Consider the following 17776-nt stretch of genomic DNA (forward strand, 5'->3'; position numbering starts at 1 on the left):
TTTTTGTAATTCATTATTACTAGATCGAATATTGTAATTTGAACTTTTGAAATCGAAGATTCTTGGATCTTATCACTTTGAACTATTTCAATTTTCTCAGGCAGTTTTGAAAATTCATTGTTTAAAAAATAGCGTGGCAGTTCAAAATAAGCGTTAAAGATAAAAGGAACTCGACGATTTAGGATTGGAATTTTTTGAGCTCGTATTTGAAATAGGTCGGTTTTTACGATCGCGTTTTTTGTAAAGGGTTCGGTTTTGCGTATGAGACTTTTGTTAATGCTTACTTTCTTTTTACAATTCGCAATGGCATCCGAGTTGAGGAAGAGGGAGGTTGTATATTCAATATATTTTATAGCGCCTAGAAAGAGTAGCGTGACGTCCGCGTATGTTTTCCCTGCCTATTCTTGAACCCAAAGGTGTGGAAATTTGCTAGAGGTCAGTGCTACTAAGGAGCACGCTAATTTTGACCGGATTTTGTATTATTAGTAGTGATGTGGATCGGGTAAATACCCAGCGGATAGGTAAATATTTTTTGGGTATTTACCCAAGTCCTGGTTAAATACCCAAAAACTAGGTATTTTACAAAAAAAAAAAAAAAAATCGAAAAGTGAATAGGATTAAAAAAAAAAAATCTAAATATGAAATAATTGGTAAAACTGATATATACATATGTATTCCAGAGTTTAAAATATTTTTTATTGAAAGACTTGATGAAATTATGAAAAAAGCATATCGTGAAACAAAGAATCTTTCTTTTCAATGTCATAAATTGGAGAAGTATAAGCAATTAATACAATGATGAACTTCAGAATTTCAAATTACAATCTAGGTTAGTTTATATCCAAAGTGATAAAAAAGAAGCATGAGGGATGTTTTGAAGAATTAAATGAGAAGTTACTAAGACTATGATGTTATTTATTTATTTTATTGCTGTTTAAGTGATAACGTGGCAAATATAGAAACAGTTTTCACATTAATAAGCAAAAAAAAAAAACATTGTTTTCTGTTGCCTTGCTCATTTGCATTTGCTCCCTGGTTCTTTATGATGAATATTTATTCAAACTATTTTTAATACACGCAATTAGTCATGTAGGGTGGGATGGTAAATATTTTTTTTTTTTTGGGTATTCATCCAAAGGCAGGGTAATATCTCCTTGTAATTGCCATTTTGCAAAAAAAAATTTCGGTGTTATCAAGAGGTGATGATTTTCTTTTTAAAATATAAACTGTAAAATGAAAGATTAAAAATATAAAAATTTATATAATTTTTTTTAATTAAAGACCTAATGAAATCTTGATTTGATTTATGATAACACACATTGGGGTATATAGCTATTTTCAGCGAAGAAGCTTTTACCTCTAATAATCCCACAATCATTTTCTATATTTTATTTCCAGGACAATACACATGAAAGATGTACATTACATAGGAATGAAAGAACACCCAGCGCTACAGGTGGGAATTGAACCCGCGCCTCTCTGCTTACAAAGCAGTTGGCGAAACCACACAGCCACCGAGGCCCCAATGAAATCTTAAAAAAAAAAACCCTCAAAATTTAGAATGAACTAAAAAAACTTAAATGTTTGCTTTTTTTTGTAACCAGTTTAAGCTTTTTACTTTTTGTAGAATGGCTTTTTATGTCTGAAATTTGGCTTCAACATTGATTAGGCATATGCAAAACATTTAATGTGAATATCATATTAGATTGCTAAGTTGTTTCACACAATAATTCTTTAAATATGTGATCAAAATACAATTTTTGGGAAAAAAATTGTTTTATATATGGTTGGTAGTAATACTGAAATAAATACAGAAAAGTATTTTAGTTATATATGAATTTTTGAAATAAATACCCAGTAAAATACCCATTTTGGGTATTTACTCTAATATATATACCCTCGATATTTACCCCTAAAAATAAATACCTGGGTATTTTACATCACTAATTAGTAGATGCGAGATTTAGTTATAATTCAGTTCTGTGTTAGTTTTGTTTTACCGCAATTCGTGAAAATTCTGTTCCGTGAAATGTTTTTGTTTATGAAAGAGCTTTAAATGGTGTTAATGGACACATCAAGGTTGAACATTACGAGAAGAAAAGCTACATCTTGTTTCATACTAGGGTGCAAATGTGGATATGGAGTAGACAAAGAAAACATATTGCTTTAAAAAAAAAAAAAAAAAAAAAAACCCTTAAGAAATTGCATTTTTTATTTCCCCCCTAAAAATTGCAATGGTGTAGTCTGTGCCATATCCCCACTCCCCCATCTGGGCGGCAACCCCTGCAGCTATTGGAATAAACTGTTGAAATCACTGGTTTATCGAGCTGACCAATAGCTTTTCCAAATTACAGATCTTAAAATGCAAATTTAGCCTTGGGAGTCCAACCTCCTCCAGAGCAATAGTTTACCCTTTCCCAAACTTTATGAAGCCCTTCCACACAAAAAAATTCCCCAATAAGTCGAAAATATTGTTTAACACCTCTAGAATTTCAGTAATTTGTTCTACACCATGACAATTGGCATCCCTGCTTTAGCAGCTATAATTATTAGAATGAAACTGCCAGAATATTTACTTATCAAGATGGCCAATGGACTTTTGCTATTGCAGATCCTAAGATGTAGCAAGTTTAACTATAGGTGACCCCCAAGAGCAATGACGCTACACTTCCCCATGCCCAAAGTTTACGAAGCATCCCCCCCCCCCCAAGAAATTTGATTCCCTTACAATTAAACTAAAATTCTTTTATGGCACACTTGGTAAAAATTTCAATGGCCGTGACCCATGGACACCCCTGCTTTAGCAATAGTTAGAGTAAATTGCTAGAATGAGATCACCGTTGGATTTTCTACACTACAGATCCAAGAATGCAGATAGTCTATGAGTGACACCCAAAGGAGATAGCTCAACCTCCCCCTCTCCCCCAATATCATGGAGTACCTCCTCAGAAGTGCCATGCTCCAATATTAAACTGAATTCCTTTTAAAACATCTATAAAATTTTCAACGGAGTCGTCTCCTCCATGAGCCCCTGATCAGCACCCTTGCCTTAGCTGTTATTATTAGGATAAATTGCTGTAATATTTAATGAACAAAAGGGCAAATGGCTGTTCTAGCTTGGGACTGTAAAACTTCGTTTATGTATCGGGTACTGTTCAAATTGCCCACAATTCGTTGCAATTGTCATCGTTCATGATATGCTATGGCACCCCAGACCATAACTCCGGGTGTTCGTCCACTGTGTCGTTCGATAATTTACTCCGGAATGTGCCGTTCACTGGCATAGCGTCTGACACGAATTCGGCCATCATGGTGCCACAAATTGAAGCGGGATTCGTCAGAAAAGACGACCAGCTGCCAATCAGCACGCCAGCTCCTATACACATTGGCCCATTGTAGCCGCAAGCCTTGATGTTTTTGCGTGAGAAGAATCCTGTATAAAGGAATCCTTTTGCGCAGCCCACGCTGCAGCAGACGTCTCCAAATTGATGAAGCACACAATGAAACCCCTGCAGCTGTTGACCACTGTGCTGCCAATTGTCTAGAAGAAGCTGTGCGATCCGCCAGCGCCATACGCACCAGGTGTCTGTCATCGCGAGCTGACGTCACATTTCAGGGTCCACTCCCAGATTTCCGAGTTGTTTGACCCTTATCCGTCCACTGCTTCCAAACACGCATGATTGTGCTGCTGTTACGCTGCACATGAGCGGCTACTGCACGATAAGACAATCTAGCTTCACGGAGGCCAACGATTCTACCTCGTTCAAACTTGGAAATTTGCTCAAATTTCGCTTTCTTTCGTCAAAGAGGCATAGTAAAGATTCAGTTAACGTTTGCTCTAGCATATAACCACCGATAATCATACACACCTCGCTACGGCCTTCTATGTATATTCAGTTCGATCCGCCGTTCAGAGGGCGCTGCTCAGCATGCGCTACCGGTCTGCAATTCTAATCATTTGCATATCATGCCCTACTTTACATTTCCTGCAATTTTTAGCTCACTTGCGGGTCATTCCACGTCAATTCAACCAAGCCATGACACCCACCGACTTGGATTTTGATGAAACTTGGTGAGTTTAGTCCTTTAATGTAGAAAAGTATCCACATCAATTTTTTCTTCTCAATCTGCTTTAGTTTTCATTTTACAGCCAGTCAAAATTTTGAAGTTTTCGTATTTTCCAAACTATGACGATTCTGCTCGTTGATTGAAAATAATTTGTATTTCATTTATTTTTCAGCTAACTTTTATGAAAATTTACAGTAATATTAATAAAAGTATGGGGATTTCAGAAAAAAATATAAAAAAATTCTAAGTAATATTTTAAAAGTAGAAAAAAAATATTTTCATAATTTTTTTTTCTAAAAGTATGAAATACGTTAAAGTCAATATCAACCAAAGGGAATATGATAATCAAAAAAAATCTTTGTTCCTGATAATCTTAGATATGTGTTCTGCCATTAAAAAAAATAAAATTAATGGCTTTTTCAGTTCTTTATATTTTTAACTTAAAAATATATCTGCTTCATTGTTTTTCTTTTTTTTTTTAAATTTTATTTTTTTATTTATTTATTTTCCCACACTATTATCAAAAAATGCATGTATTAAAAAATATAAATATCTCAATAATTTGCACATAAAATAGTCTTAATTTCTATTTTAAACACAAAAATGCTATTTTTTTACAAATTTCATTACATAGTACACTAGTGCAACCAGAAATACCTTCTGGAGGGGGTTTTTTTGGACCAAAAATCCCTACTGGAAGGGTTTTTTTTGGATCAGTAATACCTTCTGGAGGGGTTTTTTGATCAACAATACCTTCTGAAGGAGATTTCTTGATCAAAAATATCTTCTGAAAGGGGATTTTTTCATCAAAACAGTCTTTTCATATGCAGAAACTACTGTATTAGAATACGCATATATGTTAAAACCAATGCCTTTGGTTACGCATATATGTTAGAAGTGTGTTCTGCCATTTGGAAAAAATAAAATTAATGGCTATACCATTTCTTTTTATGTATGTATATATTTAAAACAAAATATTTTGCGAAAAATTTTCATTACCCAATTTGTTTACATAGCTGTATTATTTGCTAGAATAAAGAGCCTACAAACACAATTTTTAATGTATTATTTTATTAAACATCCAGCATCTATCAAATCAGCTTGTTATTCCTATTATTTACAAGATATTTTTTTTATTTACTTTTTCTCTGAAATATTGATTCCACTTAAATGTTTTTCCAACTTCTTTATGTAGTATGATGATTAATATTTTATTACCTTTTGCAGAAATTCAAACTTTTTCAAGAAATATTTTGCGATGCAGACAAATTCTTGTTCTGATTAATTTCGTACCTTTCGGAAAATTTGTTCATCTTCAGACAAATCATTAACATTTTCTATAACTTGTGTGCTCCATGACTAAATTTGTGACAGTGAGTTAATGTCAACTCTCCCACACTACACTTATCTTCCATTTTTCTTACTAAAACAGGTAAACATAAGTAACTCTAAGCACACAGAACATCTAAATGCAACTTACTGCAATAGTTGTGGAATTAAAGTATCTCAAAGTTTGACTCAAATATCTGACAGTTTCAGTCTTACTTTATGTTCAGCATTTAATTTGCTTCTCTGTGTGTGGGAAAATCCTTTTACTCCTTAAACATTGATCAAAAGGGGTTATCAAATTTAAAAAAGTTTTTCCTGACTCAAAAGTATATTTATTTGTAACATTGAATCAGATGGCAATTTAGTATTAGTTTTAGAAAATACCCTTTAGAAACTCTCAGTTTAACAATATGATCCTTTTTCTTGCAATAAAACTAGAAGACTTTAAATTTATAACTTCTTGTAGAAGAGTATGAGTCTAGCTGTTTGGTAGGAATATACGGGGCATAATAATCATTTGACTGAAATTTCGAGTTTGAGTGCTTAAGAATTTTCTTTTATTTTTGAAAAACTAAAAACTTCTTTAATAATCAGATGTTTAAAAAAATGGTATTTTTTATCAACAAACATATTTGTATGCCCACTTGCTCAGAGAAACTCCATTTGAACCAATTTCATGAACTCCTTTTTTACGTACACCACAAAGCAAGTTGCATAGTTTATTCCTTTGATTTTTTTTTTATAATTGTGTAATTCACACTGTAGCAAGTTTCACCCAGAAAATTTTTCTTAAGTAAAAATATTTTTTCCCATCCCTGATGTATTTTTGGGTTGCCAATCATTCCTTCTCTTTTTCATCATTAAAAGCTTATAGGAAATTGTTGCTAACAAGCACGGCAACTCTTTGTCCCACTTTAATAGTGAAACAGGCGTTCACATATGCTCTATGTACTGTTTCCATTAAGTTTAATCGAATTTTTCGATCAAAAGCAACTGAGAAAATGAAAGTATTTATATGCTTTCAACTTCATATACCTTGTATCCAAAAGTGTAACTTCTTCAGCACTCTATGGAACTTGGCCTTGCAAGAGACAAATGAATAAATGATGAGTAAACAGCACATGAATTATAAACTTCCGCCATTATAATAGTATTTTTGAGAACCCCCCCTTTCTACCCCTCAGCCCTCACGACCCTAGGGGTTCGCAAACCACTGGTTGGGAAACATGTAGATAAAGAAGGACTTGTGTTTCACTTTTGCAATAGGAGAACATTTCACAGGCTGGAAGAAAGATGAGAAGAGAACACTTTTGAATAGGTACTATGTCAGTGACTCAGCAAAGGGAGGTGGGGGGGTGGGGGAGGCATTGGTTTTTAATATACATGAGTATTCTAATACAATAGTTCATGCATATAAAAGGACTGTTTTGAAGAAAAATCCCCTTTCCGAAGATATTTTTGATCAAGAAATCCCTTTCAGAAGGTATTGTTGATCACAAAACCCCTCCAGAAGGTATTACTGATCCAAAAACCCTTCCAGTAGGGATTTTTGGTCCAAAAACTCCCTCCAGAAGGTACTTCTGGCTGCACTAGTGTAGTATGTAATGAAATTTGTAAAAAAAAAATAGCATTTTTGTGATTAAAATAAAAATTAAGAGTATTTCATGTACAAATTATTGAGATATTTATATTTTTAAATACATTCATTTTTTGATAATAGTGGGGGGGGGGGGGGGGAAATAAATAAATGAAAATAAAATTTAAAAAAAAAAAATGAAGCAGATATATTTTTAAGCTAAAAATATAAAGAACTGAAAAAGCCATTAATTTTATTTTTTTTAATGGCAGAACACACATCTAAGATTATCAGGAAAAAAAGATTTTTTTTTGATTATCATATTCCCTTTGGTTGATATTGACTTTAGCGTATTTCACACTTTTAGAAAAAAAAATTATGAAAATAATTTTTTTTCTACTTTTAAAATATTACTTGGAATTTTTTTATATTTTTTTCTGAAATTCTCATACTTTCATTAATATTACTGTAAATTTTCATAAAAGTTGGCTGTAAAATAAATGAAATACAAATTATTTTCAATCAACGAGCAGAATCGTCATAGTTTGGAAAATACGAAAACTTCAAAATTTCGACTGGCTGTAAAATGAAAACTAAAGCAGATTGAGAAGAAAAAATTGATGTGGATACTTTTCTACATTAAAGGACTAAACTCACCAAGTTTTATCAAAATCCGTGTCGGTGGGTGTCAAAACTGCCATTTTTTTGGTTGAATTGACATGGAATGACCCTTGCATAAGTCCTTCTTGGTGTTGCAATTTTCACAAACAGGAGTGTATTTTTCATTGTAATAAATTCTAAATTTAATTTTTTTTTCACTAGTGGGCTCTTCCTCCTGCTCATTAACACTCACCAAGCCCCGAGGATTGCTTTGCAATCTTATTTGATTCACAAAGATTTAAATCGTCAATTAGAAAGCAACAGATTAAAAATAGAACTTTTGGAACACAAAAAGCATCCCTTCCCCGGGTTTCAATATAACTTGTACCAACTTGCTGTGCTGTAAGGGGCTAAGGGGCTCCTGAGCATTGCAAAACTGCAGTTTTTGTACGTTTGAAAAGTTGCTTTCATATTCGTGGTCTCTAGTAATATATTTTGCTCTCGGGGCTTGAATTGAGTTGAGCCTAAGATTTTTCGTTATAAAACCGAAACCTTTCAAGTTTGTGAATAAGAAAAAAAGAATTACGCAAATCGAAAAGATGTAACTATGGAAACGCCGGATTAAACATCAATAATTTTAATGGAGATGAGATTACTCTAACTTGATTTTTAACGACTTGTAACTTTTTTCCTTTGGAGATAGAAGCTTACTTTTTCGACCATAGGTCGAGTTAGTTCTGGAGTAAAAAAGCCGCTCTTCCTAGTGGTGTCAAAAAGAAAACTGTGAGACAATTCGTTCACTTTTTACTGATAGATTTAATGAAGAAAGTAGTGCCTGAATTTTAGTTAAGTCTAAGAAAGTTCAAGCTAAAAACGCAAATAACTCCCGCCGTATTTAAGTTAGAGCATTGAAATAAATTGCATAGAACGCAGAAAATTCTACTCTTTCCAACGATATATAATATTGATATGTGCAAGTAATTCCCCTCCCCCCTTTAATAGGCAATAATAGGTAATTTGTGCAAAATTTGAGCTTAAATTCATTACAAAAAAAATTATTCAAATTTAAAAAAACAAACCCCGAGTGCAAACCACCGGGGGCTCAAAGTAATTTTGTACAAAATTTCAAGGTGGTAGGTGCGCGGTAGGTGGCGGGTCTCTTGGACGCAGGCCCGCCACAGAGTTCCTTTTAGAATTACTTTGAAACCTTACTTTTATTTAATATAAAGAGATAATGATTAGACAGTATAATTTAGCAAATGTTATTTCAATTACCTGAAATAATTCAGAAAAAGTTTTAATAAGGAAATAAGAAATGCACAGTTATTCAAAAATCTGCTTTTTACAAACTTAACTATCCATTTTTTAATGGAAAAATAATAAATCACACCAATTAGTTTTATGAAATATCTAACAGTATAAAAAAATGTGAAAGTATAATCTCTTACAAATTAGTTGTAGAGTTTCAAGGAATTATGTACAAAAAGAAAAATTGCTTTAAAAGCTTGGTATACTAGATTTATTAAAGAGAAGTGCTGTAATGTTTGTGTGACTTTGAAAAATAAATGAGCACCTGTGCAGCAGATAGAACTTATTCAATAATTATCTTTTATGTTGAAACAAGTTCAGTTCGAAAAAAAGGGCTCTTTAATTTTTTAAGCATTGCTGATTTAAAGCGAATTTGAATGAGAAGAGCCCAGCACCATCTGGTATTGACCTCACTTTTTGTCCTTCAAATGGCACACTACTCTTTTTAGGCACTGTAGTATTTTGACTTAACGAAATTCCTGGAAATTAAGAGGGAGCACCTGATCCATATTTTTTGTGCTTTATCTTTTGCATTACCTGCAATATTTTTTTGTGCTTTACAGTATACAAGGTGTTTTTTTAAATTTTCAAATGATTTGAGACCATGATTGACAGCTGAGTTCTTAATGCTATTTTTTCAGATGGGCAATTTCTATTTGTAGTGGGGGGCCATTAATTTTGCCCTTTACGTGAAAAACGGTAGTGAAATCGACCTTTACTGGTCCCTTCACTTACATGCTATTATTATTTGTAATGAATTATTAATTGTGTTAGTTCTTTGCACATTTTTGATGCATTTTTTTCAAACAAAGCTCTTCTAAAGTGAGGTTGGCCAATCCTTCCCTAGGTCAAAACTTTTTAAAATTGGCAAAAAAGATGCTAATTATTGAAAAAAAAAAGTGTTTAGCCAAAAGTTGCACTGCAAGGTGAAAGTTAAATGGGCAGTTCTCAAAAGGTGGGAACAAAAAAGTTAACTTTGAGCAATTTCTAAAATTTTCAAATTTGACATCAATTTTGCTTTTATTCTGTAGTATGCATACCTAGAACACAATATATGAACATGAAAAGACAGCAGGTATTTGTAAAAATTGTTGATTAGCAAATTAAATCAGCAGTCTGTAGGTAACAGATTTTGGACATTGTTGTCCTGTAGGTAACGGATTTTGGACATCATCATAATTAGTGATGTGCCAGATCGTTAAAAAAGTAGATCTGTGGATACGGATACGGATCCGGATCATTAGTGTCAAGATCCGCGGATACGGATACGGATCTCAAAATTTTCTTTACCCAATTCAACTATCCAAGTGTAAAATTTGTTACGGAAGGCATTCCCGTCAGAATAATGGCAGTTTCTTCAAAAAATGTCAACTGCGGCAAAAATATAATCAAGACTATGATTTATTCTTTAAAGAAATCTCCGTTAAAATTGATGGAGAGTTGAAAGGAATGGGTCAGTGCGCTGCATTAATGCTTAGATTGAATGTGAAAAATTATGTCTAGCTTGCTCGGTAGATGTAGGACACAGGAGCAAGAGTGTAATGCTGCTACTGGACAGGCTAGAAATAATTTTTTCCATTTTATTTCAACATAAATTCAGTGCTGACCCATTCCACCGAACTTCTCCGATCGACGAAATACAGAACCGGGAACATCTTTACAAACAGTAAATAGAGAATTTAGTCTCACTTTTTTTTAAAGGATGCCGAGAAAAACAAAAATGAAGAATAACAGAAACCCCAAATCAATAACAAAAACTAATATTAAATTAAAAATTAAAAAAACAAAACATGTCTCAGAGAGCCGACCTCATATTAAGATGAATTTCGCGGTTCAGAACACACATTTGTTAACAAATTTGAACTGACTGCAGGTAAAATTTTTTAATCATTGAGCTTAATTTCTCCTTATCTTCCGACTATGAAATCGCTACTAATCACGCGTATAAAGGCTTAGAATTGCATTTAAAATTTACTTAACAAGATTATAGCTCCTACTGTATATACGTTGGAAGTTTCAAATAAATATCAAACGCAGAAAACTTCGTTCTTTCAATTAAGGCCAGCATTTTTAACGTACGGGTAGATTTTTACTACCATAATTGTGAAAAACGTTAAATCGGTTTTTAACTAATATCTCTGGTAATTAAAGTTCTACAAAAACGAGGCCAAGCAAAGAACACTTTCGATCAAGTCACCTTTTGAACGAAAAATGAACTATCAAAATCGGTTCATCTGTTTAGGACCTACGGTGCCACAAAAAGCTACACTGAAACACACTTATAAAACTTGTTTCCCCTTTTTGCAACGGGGGGGGGGGGGGTACAAATTGGGTTCTGAAACGATACCTTATAGTTTAAATAGGGAATAAAACCTAATTTAAACGGAATTTAAGACTCTTTTATTCAAATATTTAAAAATTTTTAGAATAGAAATGATTCGTTTAAGATCCGTCAAAAAAGTAACGGATACAGATACGGATACAGATCTTTATTTTCCATCGGATATCCGCGGATACAGATACGGATATCCGGAACATCACTAATCATAATGTAAGTTTCACCATTTTTGACAATTGTTAATCTGATTTTTAACATTTCCAATGAAAATTTTATTTACTACTTTTTGAATTTTGCAATTTAATAATAAAGAGGATATTAATGAAGTACTTGAATGGCTATACATACTGCTCTTTACATATAATAAAGTTTTGGAATGATTTTGAAGAAGTTGATGAAAGGTTAATAAAAAGCTTCAAATTAAAAATAATACAAATGTAAAAAGTGACATCATCAGTTTTAATAATAAATATTTTTTCTAATGTCATAAGAATTAAAACGATGTCTAAAAAAATTATTGAAAAAAGATATCCGTATTTCTATTTGGAGATCGTTAAATTATGTTTCCAAAAGAAAGAAGAGAGAGAAAAAAAAAGAATAATTTGAATTTTGACATTTTAAATTCAAATTATGTTTTTCGCAATCACGAGTGTGTGTATGTAGGTGTGTGTGTTTGAGTGTACGGATTATGTGTATGTGTGTTTGTGTCTGTGTGCTGGCATAAGTGTGTGGGTAGTTGTGTGTATGAATGTGTGTGTGGGGGGTATGTGTATGGGTGTGTGTAGGCATATGTGTCTGTGTGCAAGCATGAATGTGTGGGTAGTTGTGTGTATGTGTGTGTGTATGTGTAGGTGTCTGTATGTGTGTGTGTGCGTGCTTGTGTGTAGTTGTGTATGGTATGCGCATGTGTGTAGGACATGGAATCAACCTAGAGACTGCTTTCGCTATAGGAGCAGCATCCTGAGGAGCCCGTCGACGGTGATGGTGCGGAGGGTGCGGTGGGAAAAATCAAAGGACCTCAAAAACAGTCAAATGAGAACAATAAGCAATCGTGATTGCTCAAAAAATTCTAAAATAATAAAAGCGGGGAAAAAAAAATTGCTAGTGCAGGTGATAAAGTCGCCAAAACTGGTGCAGCTACCGAAAGTACATTTGTCAAACTGGAATTCCCCTCTGGTAACCTTTAGCTTTTCGTGTACTGTGTTGTTGCCAACGGAGGTTTGCTTGGCAATTGTAGCGCAAAATGACTTTCGTTACGATCGATCGTAACCAGCCATGTTTCCACTGTAATTTATGTATTGTTCAATGTGTAACGTATTAATTATGCAAAATACCAATGGATTAGAGAAGATAACATTATAATAACCTTTTTTATTGAGATTAGAAGACAGTGGATCATCAAAAAATTATGAATAAACGGACAGAATTATCTTCGTCAAGATCGTAACACCATTTAGACATTTCGCATATGATTGAGAAAAATTACTTTTCTTCTAAGATAATGCATAAAAGCTTATGAAAACACTTTTAAACAATTAAAAACTGTATTCAGTAAATTACCCTGGCGGTGTATTCCATGAATTAAAAATTGATTTTGAGGATCGATAAATATCTTTAAAACGAAAACATCATATACTTAGTTCTCAAAAAATAGCATTGTAAAGATCGTAACTTTTGGACATGCATCAAATTTCTAACTTACTTTTTTCTAAAATTCGTTTACAAAGTAAATATTCTGTCTTTACTTTTGTTATTTGTGTAAAATATTAACAAAAAATTATTCAGTGTAAGATTCATACCTTTTATTTTATTTTTTTTTTTTTTGAAACGTATGGAAATAATTAAAAAAAAAATTTTTTTTAATGGTACATTTGCTCAGTTAACGTTTTGGTATGTCCAAAATTGTGCCTTTTAGCAAAAAAAATTTTTTTTAAGGGCATTTGAAGAGCATTTTTTCCATAATTTATGTCAATTCTTGTCTCAATATAGTATTATAATTTAACTCAAAAATTTTTGAGTTAATTAAAATGAAAGTTATTTGGTGTTGAAGCTTCAAAGTTGAGGTCTGTGTTTGTTCCCACCTTTTGAGAACTGCCCAAATCTAATGGTTAAAAATAATTTTAAATGTTAAAAATTTTTGTGAAACACGTTTTTTAATTTGTTATTTGAGTAGCTAATCATTGTTCTGCATTCATTTTTGTTTTCTCAATGATTAATTTCATTTATATTATCGCATTCAATATTGTATTACAATTCTTAATATCATCGTATTACATGCTTTAACTTAATATGTTTGTTGCATCAAAGTAAAAATTGCGGTTTATGAGATTTGTATTCATTTTTCTTTTTCATATTATTCAGTACATTTCCCTGTTTTTCATATGATTACTGAAATTTCTGCTTTTGTACAACGGAACTAATAAGTTTTTTGCTTTTTCTTGCAGCTTTGACAACAGTAAAAAAGCCACGTCACAAAGGTTTTATCAATACATTGCTCTGCTGCTTTGGTGCAAAATCGAAACGAGCAAACCCACCCATCCATGCTGTAGATAGGCATAGAAACGACAAGAATCCTTGTCAAAAGCCAAAGGTATACCTTTTAAATTCTTTTTTTTTTTTAAATTTCAAAAACTTTTTTCCCCCAGATGATTTTTAATTGATTTATTTTTGTGTTGCAGTTTGCTATGGTTTTAAAAAATATTTAATTAAAATGTAATGATGCTTTATGTTAGTGTTAGAAATAGGTTACCATTATTTGCATTTTGGGACCAAAAATTTTGACTTGACTCTTAGATTTGCAAATCCACAGGGTTCGTACGGGTCATGGAAATCCTGGAAAGTCATGGAATTTTTTTTTACAAATTTCAGACCTGGAAAAGTCATGGAAAGCAAATATTTTCATTAAAAGTCATGGAAATTTATTTAAAGTCATGAAAAAATGTTTTGGCAATAAGAAAATTACAATAACTAAAAGAGCGCTGGGAATATTGAGCGATTTATTAATATTGGCATATAAATTAAAGGATCTCAACAACAATTTCGAGTTTTGGAATCCAATTTCATCCGCTTCTGTAACAGCCGCTCGCCATTTTTTGTAATGTGATTTTGCTGCTGGGGCATCATTAACTTAAAATTCACCATTATTTTCAGCATTTCTTATATTTTATTTTCTGTAGTGGTGGACATGCACGTTCTTGATTTTGCCACGCACCCTCAAAAAGTGTAATTCAATTACATCCAAGTTCGTTTCAACTATTTGTAAAAAATTCATTGTTAAATTTATCAGAATTAATCTCAATATTTTGAAGGCTGTAGAAAATGAAGGCTTTAGTCATGCCATAGAACATAGTAATAGAGGAATTCTAATACTTAGGTGCCCAACATACAGCTTGCAAAACTGATCCTTGTGGCCAGCTGAAATACATCTGGTTTAGAAAAATGAATTTACTAACAACATGGCATTACTTTTTTACAAATGTACAGTCAAGTAACATGGGTGATTAGATGCACCATTGACTCCAAAAGGCAATGTTTTTATGAAAAGAATTTATTATTGAAAACTTAGTAATGACTCATTCAATTTATGTCCAATTCATTACTATTCTGCCCTATTTATTAAATATTTAGTAGACATTTAAACATCAGTGTATTGCGTTCATTATATTTTTACTTTACTTAAATTCATATGATAATGACGAATAAGAATAATTTATTACTTTCTACAGCATTGATATTTTTTGAGTCACAAGTAAGTGCTCCCATAAGGTAGTGACATTCACATAAAAGTTTTTTTAAAGCCCATTTCCGAAAATTGGCAAGTTTGACATTATAAAGTACTACATTCTTCGTGTAACATTGTCATGAAATTTTTTATGAAGTCATGAAAAAGTCATGGAAATTTTGTATCTAAATTGAGTATGAACCCTGAATCCAGGCAACAAATTTAATGCCTAGAGTTTTGAATTGCATTGAAACTTTTCATTTTGATGATTAAGACAGATGACTGAAGTAAAGGAATAAACCTGTTACAATAGTTTTTGACTACAATTAAATTTGTCCTTGTAAAATGATCAGGTTAATCTGCATATTTTTATGTTGGGAAATATGGGGCAAAGTGAAGTAGCAGGGCAAAATGAAATGGTGAAATATTTACTCAGCTTTCAGTGCCATGTATCTGGCTCTATTTTAGTAGTAAGGCAAGTAGTCTATTCCAGTCAGAAAGAAAAAAAATACCAGCGAAGATTAAAGCACATGATAATAGAGGTCATTTTAAAAAATGTATGCTCACTTTGTAATATTTTGTTGTAAGTCAAAAATTATTTTTGTTTCTATAAACTGATAAAGTTCTTGTTATTAAAATTTTAAATATCATTTGAGACTTTCTAATATTCAGTGCAGTATTAAATTAAATTAACATTTAGCTTATTTCTATTTTCAATATTTCCTGCAACTAGTCAAGTATATGTGAGGCAAAGTGAAATAGTTTTTGTTTACTCACTCAATCATTTACTAAATCAGTTACATTTTTATTTGTTAATTAAATCATTTCCATTCCTCCATTTAATAATTTCCTTATTTATTCATTCATTTATTTTCTTATTCATTCTCTCTTTTTACACTCATTTATTTTTCTTCATATATTAATGAATTTATTTATTTGTTTGTTGTTTCATTATCTTTTCATTTACTCATTCACCATTTTATTTACTTAATCATTTGATTTTTTTTTATTTTTTATGATAGAATAAAAAATATTTCATTAGAAAAAGATTACTTTCATTTTGCCCCATGAAAAAATCAAATGTGAACATTTTCTACTTATTTTTTGTAGGCGCAAATTTACTACCAAATATAAAAAATACTGTTTCAATGCAAGTTTTATTATGAATTACATTGTTTTTCTTTTTGTTCGGTAATTCTCAAAACAAATTCCGAATTTAACAGTAAGTTACCGCCCCTAAGCCAGGGCTAAAGCAGAACACATGCAATATACCAGACAGCCCGGTTATCACATCCTGAGACTGCAGTTTTGTTCTTATTAGAACTCCTCAGTCAGGAAAAGTGAATAACCGAGCTGGAGGCAGATGTCATCTCATCAGAGCTGAGAGTGCCAACAAACTGGAAGGTAAAGTGAATTTTTCTCACAAGCAAGTGTCCACAGCATGGTGCAATTTGACTTGAATATTGAGGGCAAAGCTTGGTATTGGCAGTAAACTACTGCCACTAAGCCAGGCCTAAGACAGTATCACATGCAATATACCAGACAGCCCGGTTAAATGCAGTATACCACATGCAATATACATGTCTGGTATATGCCGTGCTGTGGTCACTCGCTGGTGAGATAAATTCCTTTATCTACCAATTTGTTGGCACTCTCTACTTCATTGAGATGACATCTGCCTCCAGCTCGGTTATTCACTGCCCCCAAACTAATGAGTTCTAATAAGAACAAAACTGCAGTCTCTGGATATGATAACCAGGCTGTCTGGTATATTTTGAAGCGAAACTTGTGGTTTCTTTTTATTGAATGATTTGATTCGCTTTCCTTTTATTTTTTGTATTACGTCATTTTAAGCCACTCCCCTTTGAAGTCAGTTGTATATTTGCTTTGGTAGTGAGAAGATCGTCAGTGTTCGTTGAGGCGTGTGCCTAACCCTTTTGTTTTGATATGTTTCGATAGTAATTAGCTTTAGACTTCATTAATAAACTCTTTTTTATATAATGGCTTGACTTCATTGCCCATTTGAACCACATTCGTTTTCAATTGTATGTGAAATTTCCAAATTGTTCATTTTGAAAAAGCTCGGTCATCTTAACTAGTTTATTTTGCCCCACATTTCCCTACATATTTAGTTAACTAAAGATGACTCTTAGCTTGTTCAGTTTGATGCCTACAAATTTCCTTGCTGTCATGATGCTTATACGTCTAAATTTAATTTCTTATTTCTAATACTGCTTTGAGGGCTCAGTTGCAATTAGACTTTTAGCCCGACAATTGTATTTACACATTAGCAGGGATGTGCCAACTGCGCCAATCACCGATCCTGCACCAAATTGCTCCAAAAGACTAAATGGACTTTTCTGCACCAAAATCGGACAAACTTGCGCCAAAAGTGCAATTTTGCATTTAATTTTGCAGTTCCTTCAGCATATTTGGCAGTTTTTGCAGATTATCATCAAATTTATTTATTTGGAGCTTATTTTAACGATTTTTTGACTTAGTCCCGTTTTTTTACGCATTTCAAAATTCGATTGCATCTGCTTTTCAAAAACTCGATCATTTTAATTTATTATGTGATTCTGTTCCTTTGACTAGAAAAATTTTGTATTGTCCATTATTTTCAACCATTGTTTTCTTTTTTTTTTCAAAAAAAGTGGGCTTGTAAACTTGTCTTCTTGCCAAACCCACTCGAAAATTTCAATCCAGTTGCATCCAAATTTATTAGCAAATGCCATCTGTAAAAATTAATATTGTTCACCAGTTTTTAGTCTTTGGTTTCTTAAGATTTTAGGACAAGATTTTAGGATCTCCAATTTTAGTTTTAGACACTTTAGAT

The 17776-nt window shown here is 32.4% G+C and overlaps 1 protein-coding gene across 2 annotated transcripts in view; it reads left to right on the plus strand.

The window, feature by feature from the left end:
- The window catches only part of LOC129229876 (carboxy-terminal domain RNA polymerase II polypeptide A small phosphatase 1-like), a 106645-nt gene that overhangs the window by 42805 nt on the left and 46064 nt on the right, over window positions 1–17776 (plus strand). For both annotated transcript variants that reach the window (XM_054864257.1, XM_054864265.1), the window contains exon 2: window positions 13664–13809. In XM_054864257.1, the coding sequence (XP_054720232.1) occupies window positions 13664–13809 (146 nt within the window). The remainder of the gene's footprint in view (window positions 1–13663; window positions 13810–17776) is intronic.

This window comes from Uloborus diversus, chromosome 1, assembly GCF_026930045.1.
Source record: "Uloborus diversus isolate 005 chromosome 1, Udiv.v.3.1, whole genome shotgun sequence".
Lineage (NCBI taxonomy): Eukaryota > Metazoa > Arthropoda > Arachnida > Araneae > Uloboridae > Uloborus > Uloborus diversus.